The sequence below is a fragment of the Asparagus officinalis genome, chromosome 10 (assembly GCF_001876935.1).
Source record: "Asparagus officinalis chromosome 10, Aspof.V1, whole genome shotgun sequence".
Taxonomy (NCBI): domain Eukaryota; kingdom Viridiplantae; phylum Streptophyta; class Magnoliopsida; order Asparagales; family Asparagaceae; genus Asparagus; species Asparagus officinalis.
The window spans coordinates 8,987,999-9,006,127 of record NC_033803.1 but is presented as its reverse complement, the minus strand read 5'-3'; the positions used below and the strand labels follow the sequence as shown (position 1 = coordinate 9,006,127).

At 34.1% G+C, this 18,129-nt stretch overlaps 1 protein-coding gene across 1 annotated transcript; it reads right to left on the bottom strand.

The window, feature by feature from the left end:
* LOC109825682 (60S ribosomal protein L7a-1) lies at window positions 8,005–16,076 on the bottom strand. Its single transcript, XM_020392551.1, has 7 exons — window positions 15,997–16,076; window positions 15,859–15,906; window positions 15,568–15,769; window positions 9,608–9,777; window positions 8,830–8,958; window positions 8,401–8,493; window positions 8,005–8,325 (listed from the first exon to the last, which is right to left on the bottom strand). Exons 1-7 carry the CDS (start codon window positions 15,997–15,999, stop codon window positions 8,194–8,196), a joined length of 777 nt encoding a protein of 258 aa, XP_020248140.1. The 5' UTR covers window positions 16,000–16,076; the 3' UTR covers window positions 8,005–8,193.

Genomic DNA, 18,129 nt, shown 5'->3' with positions numbered 1-18,129 from the left:
AGCAAGATAAGACAGAAAGTGCTCATTTGGCCTATGCCTCTAAGGATAAGGGCAAGAAAAGGAAGAATGATAAGGAAGCTGCTAAGGGTCCAGTTGAGAAGAAACAACATAAGGATAATCAGGGTTGTTTCTTCTGTAAGAAGCCTGGACATGTAAAGAAGGACTGTACAAAATATCACGCCTGGCGTGATAATAAGGGTACGTTCCTTGCTTTGGTCTGTTCTGAGGTTAATTTAGCTTCAGTACCTAGAAACACTTGGTGGTTAGACTCTGGTGCTACTACTCACATAAGTGTTTCTATGCAGGGTTGCCTGAGCTACCGAAAGCCAAGTGATGTTGAAAGACACATCTTTGTGGGCGACGGACAATCGGTAGATGTGGAAGCAATTGGGCACTTTAGGTTGTTGTTAGGAACTGGTTATTATTTGGATTTAAAAGATACTTTTGTAGTACCGTCTTTTAGACGGAATTTGGTTTCTGTTTCTGTATTGGACAAATCAGGTTATTCTTGTTCATTTGGAAACAGTCAATTCAGTTTATCTTTTAATTCAAATGTTGTGGGAACCGGTTACTTGAGTATTTATGACAACCTATATTTGCTTGATACAATTGCTTCTTACAATGAATCCTTGCATGTGGAATCACGTGGTACTAAGCGTAAATTAAATAAGGAAAATTCGGCGACATTATGGCATAAGCGCTTAGGTCATATCTCAAAAGGTAGAATTGAGCGTCTTGTGTCTGATGGCATTTTGGATTCCCTTGATTTTTCGGACTTCGACGTATGTGTTGAATGTATCAAGGGAAAACAGACCAAAGTGAAAAGATTAGGTGCCAACAGATCTTCGGATGTCTTAGAATTGATACATACGGATATTTGTGGGCCATTCCCTACGGAATCCTGGAATGGTCAACAATATTTTATATCATTCATAGACGATTACTCACGTTATGGGCACCTATATCTTATTCATGAAAAATCTGAGTCTCTGGACATGTTCAAAGCCTATAAAGCTGAAGTTGAGAATCAACTCAACAGAAGAATTAAAACCGTCAGATCTGATCGTGGTGGTGAGTACTACGGTAGATATGATGGTTCAGGTGAACAACGTCCAGGACCATTTGCTAGATACCTAGAGGAATACGGTATCGTCCCACAGTACACCATGCCGGGTTCACCTAGCATGAATGGTGTAGCTGAAAGACGAAACAGGACTCTTAAGGATATGGTAAGAAGTATGATTGCTCATTCTTCTTTACCAGAGTCACTCTGGGGAGAAGCACTTAAGACAGCAGCTTACATTCTGAATAGAGTACCAAGTAAAGCAGTTGCTAAAACACCTTATGAGCTTTGGACTGGTCGAAAGCCCAGTTTAAAGCATTTACATATTTGGGGATGTCCAGCTGAGGCAAGGCCTTATAGGCCAAATGAAAAGAAATTGGACTCCAAAACAGTTAGCAGCTACTTTATTGGATACTCTGAACGCTCTAGGGGCTTTAAGTTTTATGATCCCACTATAAGGAACATTTTTGAGACGGGAACAGCAACATTCTTTGAGGATGTTGAGTTTGGGGGGAGAAATAAGGTTAGAGACATTAGTTTTGAGGAGGAATTGGCTTCAGATCCAATCCATACAGTTACTTTTGACAATATTCAGGTTCCTATACCTGTTGTTGCTCAAGAAGTAAATCCGGAACCTCAAGATGATAATGTTGAACAACTCCCTGTTCCAGAAGAACAAACTCAACAACCTCAAGAACCAGTGCCATTAAGGAGATCCACGAGAGAAAGGAGAAATGCTATTCCGGATGATTATATTGTATTTCTCCAAGAACATGAGGAAAGTAGTGGAATGTTAGAAGATGATCCAATCAACTTCTCTCAGGCCATGAAAAGTTCTAACTCTCAACAGTGGATTGATGCCATGAATGAAGAGTACAAGTCTATGCAAGACAATAAGGTTTGGGAACTTGTCCCATTACCAGAAGGTGCAAAACCAATTGGTTGTAAATGGATTTTTAAAACCAAGCGGGATGCAAACGGTAATGTGGAGAGGTATAAGGCACGTCTTGTGGCTAAAGGCTATACTCAAAAGGAAGGCATTGATTATACAGAGACTTTCTCTCCGGTTTCATCGAAAGACTCTTTCAGAATAATCATGGCACTTGTTGCTCATTATGATCTTGAGTTACATCAGATGGATGTTAAGACTGCATTTCTCAATGGAGACATTGATGAGATGATCTATATGGTGCAACCAGAAAACTTTGTGTCGGGAGACCCAAAGAATATGGTCTGCAAATTAAGGAAATCCATCTATGGACTCAAGCAAGCTCCTCGTCAATGGTATCATAAGTTTCAACAAATAGTTATCTCGTTCGGTTTTGAGATGAACATTGTTGATGACTGTGTATATCACAAGTTCAGTGGGAGTAAGTATATTTTTCTGGTTCTGTATGTGGATGACATCTTGCTTGCCACTAATGATATAGGCATGTTGCACGAAACCAAGAGATTTCTATCAAAGAATTTTGAGATGAAAGATCTTGGGGACGCCTCTTTTATATTAGGGATCCAGATACATCGAGATCGCTCTCGGGGTATTCTTGGATTATCACAAAAGAGCTATATCGATAAGGTACTTAAAAGGTTTGGCATGCAAGATTGCAGACCAGGTGACACCCCTGTTGCTAAAGGAGACAAGTTTAGTCTCAATCAGTGCCCTAAAGGTAACCTTGAAATTCAGGAAATGCAGAAGATTCCTTATGCTTCGGCTGTAGGAAGTCTAATGTATGCTCAGGTATGTACGCGTCCGGATATTGCGTACATTGTTGGGATGTTAGGCAGATACTTAAGCAACCCTGGTATGGATCATTGGATAGCAGTCAAAAGGGTTATGAGGTATCTTCAGAAAACAAAAGATTACATGCTCACATACAGAAAATCAGAGAAATTAGAGGTCATTGGGTATTCGGACTCTGATTTTGCTGGATGCCAAGATAGCAGGAAGTCTACATCAGGCTACATTTATATGTTAGCAGGAGGAGCTATATCATGGAAAAGTGTCAAACAAACACTAGTAGCTTCCTCCACTATGGCAGCAGAATTTGTAGCTTGCTATGAGGCATCCAATCAGGGAATATGGCTGCGAAATTTTGTCACGGGACTGCGCATTTTGGAAAATGTTGAAAGACCACTAAGGCTATATTGTGACAATAAATCTGCAGTAATGTATTCCAATAACAACAGGAGCTCAACTAAGTCAAAACATATTGACATTAAGTTCCTGGTTGTGAAAGAAAGGGTACAGAGTGGACAGATATCCATAGAGCACATTGGGACAAACTCCATGATAGCTGATCCTCTTACTAAGGGATTGCCACCTAAGGTCTTTCATGAGCATACTGCTCATATGGGTGTGGTATTATTTGAGGATATTATGTTTTAGTGGGAGTTTGTATTTGTGGTGCTTTATGTTTGGTTGTATTGTCTGATCAGAATAAAGTATTCAGTTAAGACACTCTGTTACATTATGTTTGGTTTTGACCTCACTAAGGAGGACCAGTTGAAAATAGACATGTACTGATCACATTGCATGTAATTTTCATGCTGCACATCCATGATTGATCTATGTCGTTTGATTGTATTGGTATATGTGACCATTGATGGGTCGAGTCACGATAAATGTGACGAAGGCCGCTTTGATCCTATATTGATATAGTCAATGGACGAGATTGTTCGGAAATACCATTTCAGTGATAGCAATTTTTGAGCTCATAAGGTTATACACAGTTTAAGGAATCATATGGTGCCCAAGTGGGAGATTGTTGGATTTAATCTAATAAATCTATTTGTGGGCACATATGATTAATCAATGTGTATTGCTATCTTTCAGGATAACCCACTAAAGTGATCAATTAAGTTGGGTTAATGGGTATTTAAATATAATCATGGGGTTATATGTGCAGATACCAGGTTGTAATTGTGATTTATTGAGGGGCTAAATTACAAAAGTACAACATCTATAAATAAGGGGTTATGGTCCCTAACCTAGGGTTACATTCTCTAATTCTCTACACCCCCATCTAGCTAGAGAAATTCGGATTTAGAGAAACCCTAAGGTTAGAAGATCATCAAAAACCCAAATCAAGATTTCATCCATGGATTCAGGTATAAGCTTCCGCTCTTTTGATTATTGTTAATCTCTTTGAATTAATCATGGCTATATGGTTTTAGATCTCAAGTTTTGATTTAGATCTAACACGATCCACACAGACGAACTCATTGTAAGTTACCCCATATTTAACCTAAATGCTGCTCCATATACACATTCTCATATCTTCGACGCTCACTCTGATTTAGCAGAAAAGAACAACAAGAAACTTAGAATTTAAACATGCATATCATGTTAGGATGTAAGTGGCAAGGTTTTAAAAACATGGTTAATCAGATTATGCGACAACTGATCGGATTACGCGAAATTGCACATGTGTGAATTTTTAATATATTATTCAGTTAAGACATTCTGTTACATTATGTTTGGTTTTGACCTCACTAAGGAGGACCAGTTGAAAATAGACATGTACTGATCACATTGCATATAATTTTCATGCTGCACATCCATGATTGATCTATGTCATTTGATTGTATTGGTATATGTGACCATTGATGGGTCGAGTCACGATAAATGTGACGAAGAACCGCTTTGATCCTATATTGATATAGTCAATGGACGAGATTGTTCGGAAATACCTTTTCAGTGATAGCAATTTTGAGCTCATAAGGTTATACACAATTTAAGGAATCATATGGTGCCCAAGTGGGAGATTGTTGGATTTAATCTAATAAATCTATTTGTGGGCACATATGATTAATCAATGTGTATTGCTATCTTTCAGGATAACCCACTAAAGTGATCAATTAATTTGGGTTAATTGGGTATTTAAATAAGTCATGGGGTTATATGTGCAGATACCAGGTTGTAATTGTGATTTATTGAGGGGCTAAATTACAAAAGTACAACATCTATAAATAAGGGGTTATGGTCCCTAACCTATGGTTACATTTCTCTAATTCTCTTCACCCCCATCTAGAAAGAGAAATTCGGATTTAGAGGAACCCTAAGGTTAGAAGATCATCATTGAAACCCAAATCAAGATTTCTTCTATGGATTCAGGTATAAGCTTCCGCTCATTTATGATTCTTGTTAATCTCCTTGAATTAATCATGGCTATATGGTTTTAGATCTCAAGTTTGGTTTAGATCTAACATAACCGCCTCATCTTCACGTTCCATCTTCTTCTACCTTTTCCTCCTCCGTTTCGTGCCACTTTCACTGATTTTTTATCGATGCAGAGGAGGAAGGCGATGACTAGGTCGCAGGTGGCGAAATCGGCACAGGCGCTGGCTACACACGGTTTCCTCTTTTGCTCCACCTTATTCCTCGCTCTCAAGGTTGACGGTCGTAGTACTTATTCTTGGTGGTAATTTTTCAATTTAGCCCTCTATTTTGTTTTTTAATGCAAATTTTGAGTGTTTTTGTTGATTCTGGGAGTTTCCAGTTGCAGCCTGACACAGATTCTTTCTTTGTTTGTAATATTGATAAAGATCCGTTTGGACGTTTGATGGAAGTTCTCTTATGAGTAAATCCGTTTCTGTAGCTTCGTCCTTCGGTTAGTGACAAATTCGTAGAACCTAGCAAGTTTGTTGAAATTTGATCACTTAGACTTCAAATAGAAGATATAGAAATCGCGAATTTCCCCTATTACATTGCAAATAGTAAGATTTGTTGATGATTCCCCCCCTTTTCCAGTACATGAAAGAAGTAATAAAGAAGGGAAATTTAGCCTTTGCATTTCGTAAATAATTCAATTCAAATTTATCCACAATGAAACTGTGTAGGTTCTATTGTTTCACTAATAATGTTCCAAGGATTTCACATGTCTGCAATTTTATTAGAAGGAATTAAAATGTTTGTTTCAGTCTAAATGTTCCCGGTAGCATTTCTATGATGGTGATTTTCTTATTTTTAAAAATGAAACAAACATGAGTTTTGGATATGTTTTCCTATTCTTTACTTTATCATTTCATATCAAACACAAGTTTTGGATTCCTTAGAAATCCTAAAAAAAATTTGAATTTGGTTTCTTGTCAGGGAATATATTTCCATAATTTTATGGAAATGAACCAAACAGCCCCTTAACTCCACACGGCATCGCCTCTCCTCACGCGGGCCCGCGCCACCTGCTTCCTCGCCCAACAGAATTTTTAAATAAGGGGGTGTTTGGTTACATTTCTATAAATTATAGGAAATGTTTTCCATCCCAAATTTGATTTCCTTGTATTTCTTAAAAAAGTTATAGGAAAAGTTTTGAGATGTTAAAAAGTACAAATTTTCTTATTTTTTGTATTGTGCTTGTTTGGTTCAAAACAAGAAAATGAGAAATAACTTTTGGGAAAATAGCAACATTTCCTATAATTTATAGAAATGTAACCAAACACCACCAACTTTATAGAAAAGTGAGAACTTTGTAGAAAAGAGTTAATGAGTTTTATTATTTAAATAATGAATGCGTCAGATTTCCAAGAGATTTCCTCCCATTTTAGAAGGAAATCAATTTCCATAAAATTTGGTACTTTTCTGTACTTTAGAGAAAACATTTCTGTAAAATTTTTTGGAGCCAAACACAGTTTATAGAAATGTATAGAAAACTCTTAATTACATAAATGTCATGTGTCAGTACTTTTGAGAAAACATTTCTCAAAAACAATGCAACCAAACACCCCCTAAAACAATACTAACAAAAGTATTCTGTTAATTTAAGCAGGTAAAGAATTTTCCCAGTTTACAAATTTTGATTCATTTCAGGATCAAAATTCGGACGCATTCCCAGGATCAGTTGTCGTTATTCAATTTTGAAATTTGGTTGGTATAGGTTTGTTCCATTTATATAAGAAGTACAGCATCCATAATTTTTGTATCCTCCATGTTCAATGTAATTTCCCTTCGCTATTCCTATCATTTGTCTCCTATCATGATTCTGGAAGTAAGTTGCTATCGTGAGAAAAAAGATCCACCTGCTGTTTAAAATGGAAGAAGAAGCTCAAATATATTATGGATGCCGTGTTTTCTTCTGAGACTCTCATCGGAGCAGTTTCCTCTTAATCCTAAGCCTTAACTTGTTCAGATTCCTAAGCCATTCCGATCAGGATCTAACATCCCTAAAAGATTGCTGAAATCTTAAAATTTGATGGTTCGTCATTTGACACCCAACGACTCCTAACCAAACAAGTAAACTGCAGCTCCACCGTTGCAAGCAAGGGAGAGGGAGTGGAGATGGCCATGAGTGGGGTAGAAAGTAATGCGGCGCCCGAAGGGATGCAGTTCCTCCAACACCGAACACTGTGCTGCTTGCACCAGCATTAGTAGCAGCAAATTTCGCGGCTAGAAATCTTGGGTTAACCTCGGCTTGGGAAATATTACTCGGAACCAGCAAATACTATAATTTTTGCAGGTCCAACTCTTTTGAGGGAAGAAAAGTTGAGGGGCAGTTGTTTTCAATTTGAATGATTTAAGGAGTAGCCTTGCAAATACTATAATTTGGGTGTAGTTTTGCAAATATTGATGATTTCAATGGTTAAATATAAATAACCCTTCTTTTTAAGCAGTGGTATAATATCCTACAAGAACACAGCTAGCCAACAAAAAGAAAAAACAGCCATAAAATTCTATGAGAATTTACTAGAATAATTAACCTGCTTTTAATTCTTTACCCTCTTCACAATTTCAGAATAGAAGCAAAAGCAACTTCTTTTTCATCAAACAACTTATGTCCCAATGAAGTCAGTGCGCTGTGTCAATTCTAAGCAGGCATGGGAGAACAAATTGACCTGTTTACATCATCAAAATCCCAATACCATCAGCATGCATGAAAAAATTGTGAGAAAACAAGCGAGAAGCAAGCCAAAATCATATACATGCAAATGAAGACCAGAACAAGAACTAGACAAACAGTAGCAATGACAATCACAGCACATAATGAAACATTCTGTTATCGATCAAATTAAAACTTTGGGAACATGTAATAACTCAGCCGAAATTTCATCAAAATGCTAACAGAGAAACGTCTTCATGGGGCATATAACAACTAGCAAGATCCCGGAATCTACACAAAAATGTCAAGCAGAAAAACTTAGGTCATCCTTTGAGCAGCTTCCTTCGCAAGAAGCCTCTCCCTGGCCTTAGTTTTGGCCTGAGATTTGGAACCCATAATTCCTCCACCCCATTTCTTGCGAATCTCGTCAAATTTGTCATTGAAGTTCGCCTACAGACAAGCAATAATTAGATCGCACAATAACGTAATTTCCACATATTATAAGACAAGTTTTAGCATGCTAACCTTGATGGCTTCCAAGATTTTGCTGAATTCCAGTTTGTCCTCATTCTTAACAGTTGTTAAGCACAACACTGATGCAGTTTTCTTGTGTACAATCTATAACATGTGAGCGAAAAACATATCAGCATTTAAGTTCGTATCTAAGGTTAATTGCACACAGACCCCCGAAGTCTTGTTGTATTGAACTTACTACCTGCGTAGTTTCATTGCTGCAGAAAGACTGATTTTTTTCTCTTTTATCCTTGGTGAAATTTTTGGCAGCTATTTTACCTTTGGCTGAAATTGGTGAGTGTACGTGGGTAAAAGAGTAAAAAAAATTTAAGCCATGGGTCTTTCTGCAACAACGAAACCACCAGGGTAGCAAGTTGAAAACAGTGATACTACAGGGAATCTATATGCAATTAACCCAAATAGATAGCAGAAGAAACATACTGATCCCAGACGTGCTTTTCCTTTGACAATGCAGTAAGGGATTTCCATCTTTCTGCATAAAGCAGGAAGCCAAACAACTAGTTCAATTGGATCAACATCATGAGCAATAACCACTAGCTGAGCCTTGTTCTGCCAAAACAAAAAGAGAAAGGAAAAAAGATAAGTGAACAAACCAGCTTATGGCGTTGATGATTGTTTAAAGGAAAAACTTAAATCAAACCCAGACTGTCACATATTGAAGTCAGCTACTAATAAAGCAATTTTCCTTATATGGTTCCATGCAGCACAAAACCAAACCTAAAAAATCTTGGTTTAACCATCCCACCCCCCATCCCAAAAAAAATAGCTCATGGACACTTTATCCATCCTATTAAACAAGGAGATAAAATAAAAATACGAAGATAGCTAAAACCAATTAACAGATTGTTCTTTAGTAAACAGTGTTGCCCAGTAAAAAAATAACTATTACCCTCTACTGTTAGTTATGCTGTAGTTTGACGATTTATTCCAAATGAAGGCATTTACATCTACTTAGTAATAACAAATAAATCATAAAACATAATCAATATTGTGCACATATCTAATTATTCAGAACTCATAAACAAGTCCATATGATCCACAGATCTGATGTACTTGTATCATTTTTTACTAGTTCAGGACTCAGAACCTAACACATTTAATTTTGACCGACCAGGTCCAGTTATCAAAATTATCAGACACGATCTAGTTACATAGAAGATTGAGGAATGAGATTAAAAAGAGACAAAGAGATCAAAACCTGTTCAATTAGGTAAGTAACATGATTAAGCCCATACTTAACAACTATGGGCTTCTTAGCCTCAACAGTTTTGCCTTCAGCCTCAGCCTGCGCCCTCTTCAAAAGCCGCTCTTTCTTTGCTGCTTTGTCCTCGGGCCTGTATTTTAGAAGCATCTTGAACAGACTTGTGGCTGCAAAAAAGATGAAAAAGCATATATTGATTTAACTTAACTCAAAAACCTTTTAACAAATAATAAAATGAGCATGACCAATAATATATACCCATAATATATACAAACATGACAAACAAACAGGCAGAAAAGCAAACAAGTTAAAGACAGAGAGCAAATTAGATCAGCTTTAATTGGAAAGTGACGAACTGTAGATGCAAAGTATTTTTTAAGAAAAAGGAGAATAATGAATACCACTTGTTTTTGGAAAAAAAAATAATTTTAGATTAACATCCGATAAGGCTAAATCCTACACCCAACAAGAGCAACAAATTTCTCAAACAAGAATCTATCTATATATACTATATAATAAAAAATAATGCTAGAGACACACCATGAACCACACTTTCAACCACACCCCTACACTCTCTATAGTGTTAGTGAACCATGCATGATATTTTTAAAAAAATATCATGCATGACCCACTAGCACTATAGAGTGTAGGGGTGTGGTTGAGAGTGTGGTTCATGGTGTGCCTCTAGTGGGACTCTATAATAAAACAATTAACCTTGGTAGCAACTTTTTGCCCATGGGCAAATTCTTAAGAGTTTCAAATTTCCATCTATACTAATGCGAACACCGCGCAAAGCACGGCATATTTTTTCCCCGCTACAGTAATACCCGTTTTGACTGCTATAATAGTTTTCAATTTTTGGATTGCTACAGTATCTCGCCTCTGTTACAATATCCCGTGTGCTACAGTACTATTTTTTTCAAAAACCCAATGCCCGGTTTCATGTTGCTACAGTAATAATACTGCAGAGTAGATATACTATCCACCGGTAGCCACATCCTCCCTATCATTAATTAGGACCCTCTCGTCTTCCCTTCTCCATTTTGTTCTAAACCCTCCATCTAGTTTACACTAAAACAAAAATTTATACTATATACTATACCTCAAAACAATAACTTATATTTTAACACTAAAACTATCTATTCATCTATACAAATGGGAGAACCCATGATTTACTATTCATACTACAGTAAATGATACATTAGCATTAACTGTAGCAAACATGACATTGGATTTTTAAAATACTGTAGCACACTGGAATACTGGAATACTGTAGCAAAAACGAGATATGGTAGCAATTCAAAAAATTCAAAGACCCTGTAGCAGTTAACTGGGATTACTGTAGCAGAAAAAGTATGACGTGCTTTGCACGGTGTTCACACTAGTAACCTTGATTGCAAATCTTACACTTGAAAAGCTATTAAAGTTTTTCAACATCTATACAATTAATAGGCAAGATTTAACATTTCAAAGCTCTGCCTATTAAGCTTCCATGTAATTAACGTCCACTTGTTCTAAGCTGCTTAGGAATCCTTTCTAATTCCACAGGCACCACCTATCCTCTCTATCATTAGTTTCTATTAATTGAACTTATTTTTTCATCCCGTCCCCATTTCGTTCAATTATATTAAAGTTTAACAGGCTAAGAATAAGTTGATGCTTTGCAAAGTTGATGTTAAAAAAAATTAAACTCTAAGAATTTGTCAAAGTGGCAAAAACATGAAACCAAGACTATTGTTATAGTATATAAGAAGAATAGATCTCCATTTGTTTCTATACCCTTTCGTATCCTCTCCTATTCCAACAGCACCTCCCATCCTCTGTCACTAATTACGATCCTTTCTATAACTCCCTCCATTTTGTTTAAACCCTCCAGAAACAACCCTCTTAAACAAAAATCTATACTATACTATATACTAAAACAATAATCTTGGTTGCAAATTTTTATCACTTAGACAAATTTTTTAGAGTTTCTCAACTTCTACACACTTGAGCAAGCTTTAACCTTTTACAGCTCTGCCTATTAAACTTCCATATAATTAACCCTCCATCTATTCTAAGCCCTTAAGAATACCTCTGTATCACTCATTTTCATTAACTAGTATAATGCACGTGTTTTGCACGAGAACGTACATGTTTTAAATTTTAAATTTTTTTATTGAATAATTTAAATTGTTATTATTGTGTAGTTATTGTAATTGATTTTTTCTTATAATGATTCGCTCAGTGCTAACCTTTTTTTATTGTCCCCCAAATCTAATATTATTCTTATATAATACCAATTTTATAAGTTCTCTTAAATACGCCCCTCCAACTTAAATTTTGTTAACTTAATTCTGAATTAACTATGTTGCATTAATCTTACTAGCTTTTTTCCTGATGTTTCCTATATATTACACAATACCTTCAACATATTGCAGTACTTCTCATTAAAATTATTTAGCAGTATAAATTATACTAAGCCCTTACAAACTTTTAGCCCCTATGAACCTTCACAATCACACTAAACCAATAATAACTTCCGTTTCAAAGAAAACCCACAATAACTTTCTAAAATTTGTAAATAAAACCAATAATAACTTTCTAAAATTTGTAAATAAACCCTTTGAATTAGAACAAAAAATGGCATAAAAAGACAATTTGAAAGTTGTTGAAGGTTTGGTGTAATTTCTCTAAAAGATATTAGGAGCTTTTTACAAAAGCTATTAGGGGTTTAGTGTGATTTTGAAAGTTCATAGGGTCTATTTACTACAAAATGCTGAAAGTTCATGGGGTTTACTATAATTTACCTAATTTAATATTATAATTCTTATTTCAAGTAATATTAGTAAAATAAGTATACTATTTTTATACTATAAAATATTTATCTAATTTAATTTTCTTAATTATGCACTTAAATCATTTAGTATTACAAATATTTTTATAAATTTTTATTATACTATCACTAATAATTAATAGTACTATTATTAATATTAAATAATTTTTTGAAAGGTTAGTTTTCAATCATTACTAAATATAGATTGTTCAATATCATGTAATTATCTTTGAGAAAAATGCTTGAAAAATAATATTAAATTATTTATTCAATTTATGTAATAATTTAATACTAAATTAGTAGTGTAATTCATAATTTCTATGATATGCTAAAATAATTACACTATTTATGCGATTAAATATTTATTCTATTTATTTTATTAATCATTGAATTATAGTATAACTCTTTATAGTATTTAGTAATATATTATTCTATTTATACTATTATGTTAATTATTTAATTGTAATTCATAAATGATTATTATAATAATTTAATTGGTTACTACTAATAATTGTGTATACTTATTTAATATTATTTTATTATATTAGTTTTCAACAATTAATAGTTATAATGTTATTGATAATTATAATTATTCAGAAAGTTGAGGAGGTTCATAATTAATAAGAGGTTATATTTATTTAATGATAGATTAATTAGAGAGAATTGCATAGTTAGAATTTATCAAAACTAGAGAGGGTGAAAAAGGAAATTAAAAGTTTTAGCACCCCAATCCTCTTTTTATAGTAGTATAGATATAGATATAAATTAAGATTCTCTTTAACATCCCTCTTTCCATTTTCTTCTATTCCATGAAAGTTTATTAGGCAAGCAAGTTTAACTTTTTTACAGCTCTGCCTATTAAACTTCTATATAATTAACACTTCATCTATTCAAAGCCCTTAAGAATACCTCTCTATCACTAATTTTCATTAAGTAAGATTCTCTCTAGCATCCCCCCTTTCCATTTTGTTCTATTATATGAAAGTTTATTAGGCAAAGGTCCAATGTTTATCAATTTGCATAGAAGTAAAAAAACTGAAGCTCTAAGAATTTTCCAAGAGACAATACCTTACAACTAATAACATTGTTTTAGTATATAATTTTCTAAGTTACTCTTCCAAAACTACTTCCACACTACAAGAGAGAAAAGTGTGGGGCAATTCCCTTGAGCTTTCTTCAAAATCGATGACTCACCAAAGGAGCCACATTTTTCTTTCTTGTAGTGTGAAAGTAGTTCAGCAAAGAATAGTGTAGTTAGCATTATTCTATTTTTAAACCCCTTTCAAATCCTCTCCAATTCCACTAGGACCTCCCACTTCTCATCGTCTATTATTAAGGATCATCTCTATCATCCTCCCACTCTTGGTCTAAATCCTCCATAAACTATATAATATAAATCATGGAATAATTTTCTTGAACAAGAACCTTTCTATACTATATACTAAAACAATCAAATGAATGCAAGTTTTAGGAGCCTGGAAAAGTTCTTAAGAGTTTCAAAATTTCCAACTTCTATCCAGCTAGTAAGTACATTTCGGCTTTCGAGGCTTACATATTAATTACATAAAAGTTACTAAGAATTTATCAAGTGGCAAAATCTAGCAATCAAAGTTTATTATTTTAGTATAAAGCAAATATAGATTTGCATCTATTTCTAAACCCCTTTTGGATTCTCTCTGATTACCAATGTTCAAAAACGCGATTTTATTACCCGTGCGGTTCAAGAGCGAGTCACGATTAATCAGATTATGCACCGATTAATCGGATTACACAGAATTATGCATTTTTTAATTTTTAAAATATAGTTATTCACAAAAATGAATGTCAAAAACTGGTATCATAATTTATAGAGCTCCGAGTCTAATTATTCACACTTAGTATAACAAAAATGGATCAAGAGACAACATGATATGCTCCCCCTTTTAACTTTCATCAAGCATAAGGTAGCTAGGTGAATGGGGAACACATTGATTCTAGGAGTGGATGAGCATTGAGTCCTTGCATCGACAAATAAAAAGTTAAAGCTGATGATGGTGTTGATTTAAAATAAGTAAATTCGGGACTGAATTAGCTCAATTGGGTTGAAATGATGTATCTAATAATAGTTTAATGCAAATAGCAGCCTCCTTGATGAAACTGGTATTTTTAAAGTATAAGCATATAGTCTACAAGCTTTACCATAAGTTCAAAGATTCATGAATGCAAATGGATGATTGTTTAAGCTTTCTATATGAGACGCCGAACAAAAATGAAATAACTTTCTTAATGTTTCTTCCCTCCACCTCCATTTGAACCTTTTATAATGACCAAAAGCATCAACTTTGAATTTCTAACCTTCAAAGGAGAAGTCCACAGAATATGGTGAATACTACAAGGAAAATGCAGTGAAAAGGTGATCCGGAAGAAGATGGAGATGATTGGAAGATGAGATCTTGTCGGCGGTGGAAGAGGGAATCCGGCAGTGAAGAAGAGATCCGCGGAGATCCGGTGTGAAGAGGATAATCGACAGTGAAGATGGAGAGGCATTTAGGGTTTCTTTTCTTTTTCAGAGACAGTGATGCTAGGCTGTAGAAGGAATCGGGACTTAGGGATAAGCATTCAGGTCATTTTTTGGGTTTAAAACATTTGCGGGTTCATTTTTTGGACCTGAAACCCGTTAATACCCATCTTAAAAAACGCCCACATATTCTTTTTATGCGAGCATGCGGTTTTCGCTCAATTATGCGGCTGTCCACATAATTGACCGAATCAGCCCATTTCCAAGCGGAAATGAGTCGATTCCGCATACTCGCCTGCATAAAAAGAAGAAGAATTAATCTAAACTACAACATAGGGATCTGAAGTACAAATTACTTTTTTCTAGCTTATCAGCAATAGGCTAAAAGAAATCAAATACCCTGAGTAGCGGATAGAAGCCCAAAATAATAAGTTAAGGATCTAAAGTGAGCTCAAATGAAGATACAGAGCGCAATAACAATTTGCAGTAGAGGGTGTAAATGCTGCCAATGTGCCAATATTAAGCTTATATACATAATTTTCTACTAACATACAGATACATGAGACATGGGTTAAAACCCAATTAGCATGATACTAATCAATGAACAGAAGCACATCAAATTAAATTAGCAGATAAATCAATTACCAAGATTCTTCTCAAGGGTCTTGGTGAACTGATTCAAAGCAGGAGGAACCTTCAACCTCTGCTTAAGTATCCTCCTCTGCCTCTGAATCCTGACCACCTTCGGCCATTTCACAAACCGATGAAGATCCCTTTTTGGCGGCAAAGCTCCCCCGATCCCAAATTGCTTCGGCCTCTTCTCAAATAAAGGGTTCACAACCTTCTCCTAAACATCAAATTACAGTATTTGATCAAACTCCTTTCCAAAAACCCTACAAAATTAGACAAAAACCTTTGAGCAGAATGACCTCTTACCGGTTTCTTCTTCGATTGGGCGCCTGGCTTCACGATTTTTTTGGGAGCCTGTAGAGATTAGAGAAAAGAACACAGAGTTAAACCATAGATCCCAACAAAATAAATAAAATGAGGACAAAAAAAAAGTGTAAGGAGTACCATTTGCAGCGCCTAGAGCTCGAGAAAGGCTTGATTAGGGTTTTGGAGAAGAAGGCCACGGGGCGATTATATATGGAGACAGTGGGAGTGAGATTACCATATTGGCCTTTTTGTTTTGAGAAAAGTGAGGTTTTGGGCTTTTTATCGTTCTTCTATGGGCCCGTAATTAAGCTAGGTTTTTACGACGGCCAGGGAAATATTAAACTGGTACGAGAGAACAAATTATATCTAAATATTAAATTGTTCATTTTTTCCCCAAATGTACAGATTTCAGATTTATTCATAAATATATTATATTTAAATATATGCACATATAAAACCAAATTTTGATGGCATAGCCAACGTGATCTCTTTTTGGTAAATAAATATAATTATGGTTTGCTTTTTTTGGCGTTGCAAGTGCTTGGTGGTTAGCCGAGTTAGGAATCCTGGAAGTATAAACTTCATTAAAAATTGGTTTATTTTCTTCAAAATAAAATATGAAATTATTTTGAATGAAACTGCAACTACAAGTATCTTATTAGAGTTGAATAATATCCATTAAAAAATAAAGTTGCAAGTAGGAAGTAAATAACCTTATCTATTAATTGAGGATATTATTAATAAACAAAAGCATTAATTTTTAAAGGACAATTTAAAATAATTCAAATTTTCAAAAAATTGATTATGGAAAAATAATCATATTCACGTTTATTTACACAAAAGGAAAAAGGAAAAAAGCCAATATTTTCTCCTTGGTCACGTGGCCCCTAGTTTATGACATGACAGAACCTGATTTATCTTTGTAAATAACCGTGAGCATACTTATTCTTATTAGATTAGATGCACGTGCATTGCACGTGGTTAAATATCATTATCTATTTTTCTATTTTGTTATTTAACTTGGTTGTGAATATTTCTTTTAATTTCACATGAAAAAATAAAATAATTTATTCTCTATATACTATATAGTTAATCAATAGTATTAAAATTACCATAACCAAAGTCAAAATTACACAATCAATTCACATTAAGTACGGTTTATAATAAACAGTACATGAAGGTCAAAATCCTTTTATTAAAAAATAACTTTTATGCAAACAATTTCATCCTCATCGCAATTCTATGTTTTCATCTTATAATTTGCATGAATTCACAATATTTTACACCCTTTACAATTTTCATAATTAATTTTCACTTTAATATTATATCTTATGAGACTAATAGGCTCCTAAGAAAAGATCATATACCTATAACCATGGATATTAACTATGAGAATTTTTACAATGTAATATTATTATATTCTATATGTTTATGTTGTGGACTGTCAAAGCAAGCTATGAAATAACTAATTAACATATTTTATGCTAGTATGTATGTATTTATTGGTAGAGTAACTTGTTATTTTTTGAGACATAAAATTGCTTTTTAACTAACTTTGACTATTTCCAGTAATTGGAGATTTGCTCATGTCTTTAAATTATGTTAATTTTTTAATTAGCATGAGATTCCTATTTATTTGAAGATCCTTCACCATTTCATTCAGTTACCCTTGCAATTCATAACTTTTTTAGCTTAACTGTCTCAGTTACACCTTCTATCAGAACTCATCTCTACCTCTTAGTACCTAATGACTAGTGTTACTCTGATGAGATGTAGTTATCCTAATTCAAGTCTGTCAAATTAATTGCAAGTGGTGAAGACCATAAATCTTTTGAAATGATACATATTGAATATCTCATAATAAAGTATAAAAAAACCTTAACAACACATATTTTAGTATGTTTACTCACATAACTATTTTTAATTAACATATTTATTGAACATCTCAAAGGTTCGCAATTGGTGATGATCCTAAAAATTTTAAAATGATATATATTGAACATCTTATGATCAAAACATCAACTTAAATGTGGCTAAAACTAATTTACATCACTTTTCGCACGTGTCTATAAAGAATAATATTAGAAATATATAATATTTAAAATGAAATGTATTAAATTACAATTTAGTTTTAAATTAAGAGCCCTTATTTGAATAATTTTAGATACTTAATTCCTTTTACTAAACATATATATTGAACATTTTAAAAGCCTAAAAATCCAAGTTTTCACTTTTTCAAACTACCTTTTTCACTCATAAAAAAAATTTTAA

What these genes read in the sequence shown, in the direction of transcription:
- LOC109825682 (XM_020392551.1), bottom strand. An exon ending in CCCAATCGAAGAAGAAACCG is followed by an intron (nt 15,770 to 15,858) that starts GTAAGAGGTCAT and finishes TTTGATGTTTAG; the next exon opens with GAGAAGGTTGTGAACCCTTT. An exon ending in GAAAAGCACGTCTGGGATCA is followed by an intron (nt 8,494 to 8,829) that starts GTATGTTTCTTC and finishes CACATGTTATAG; the next exon opens with ATTGTACACAAGAAAACTGC.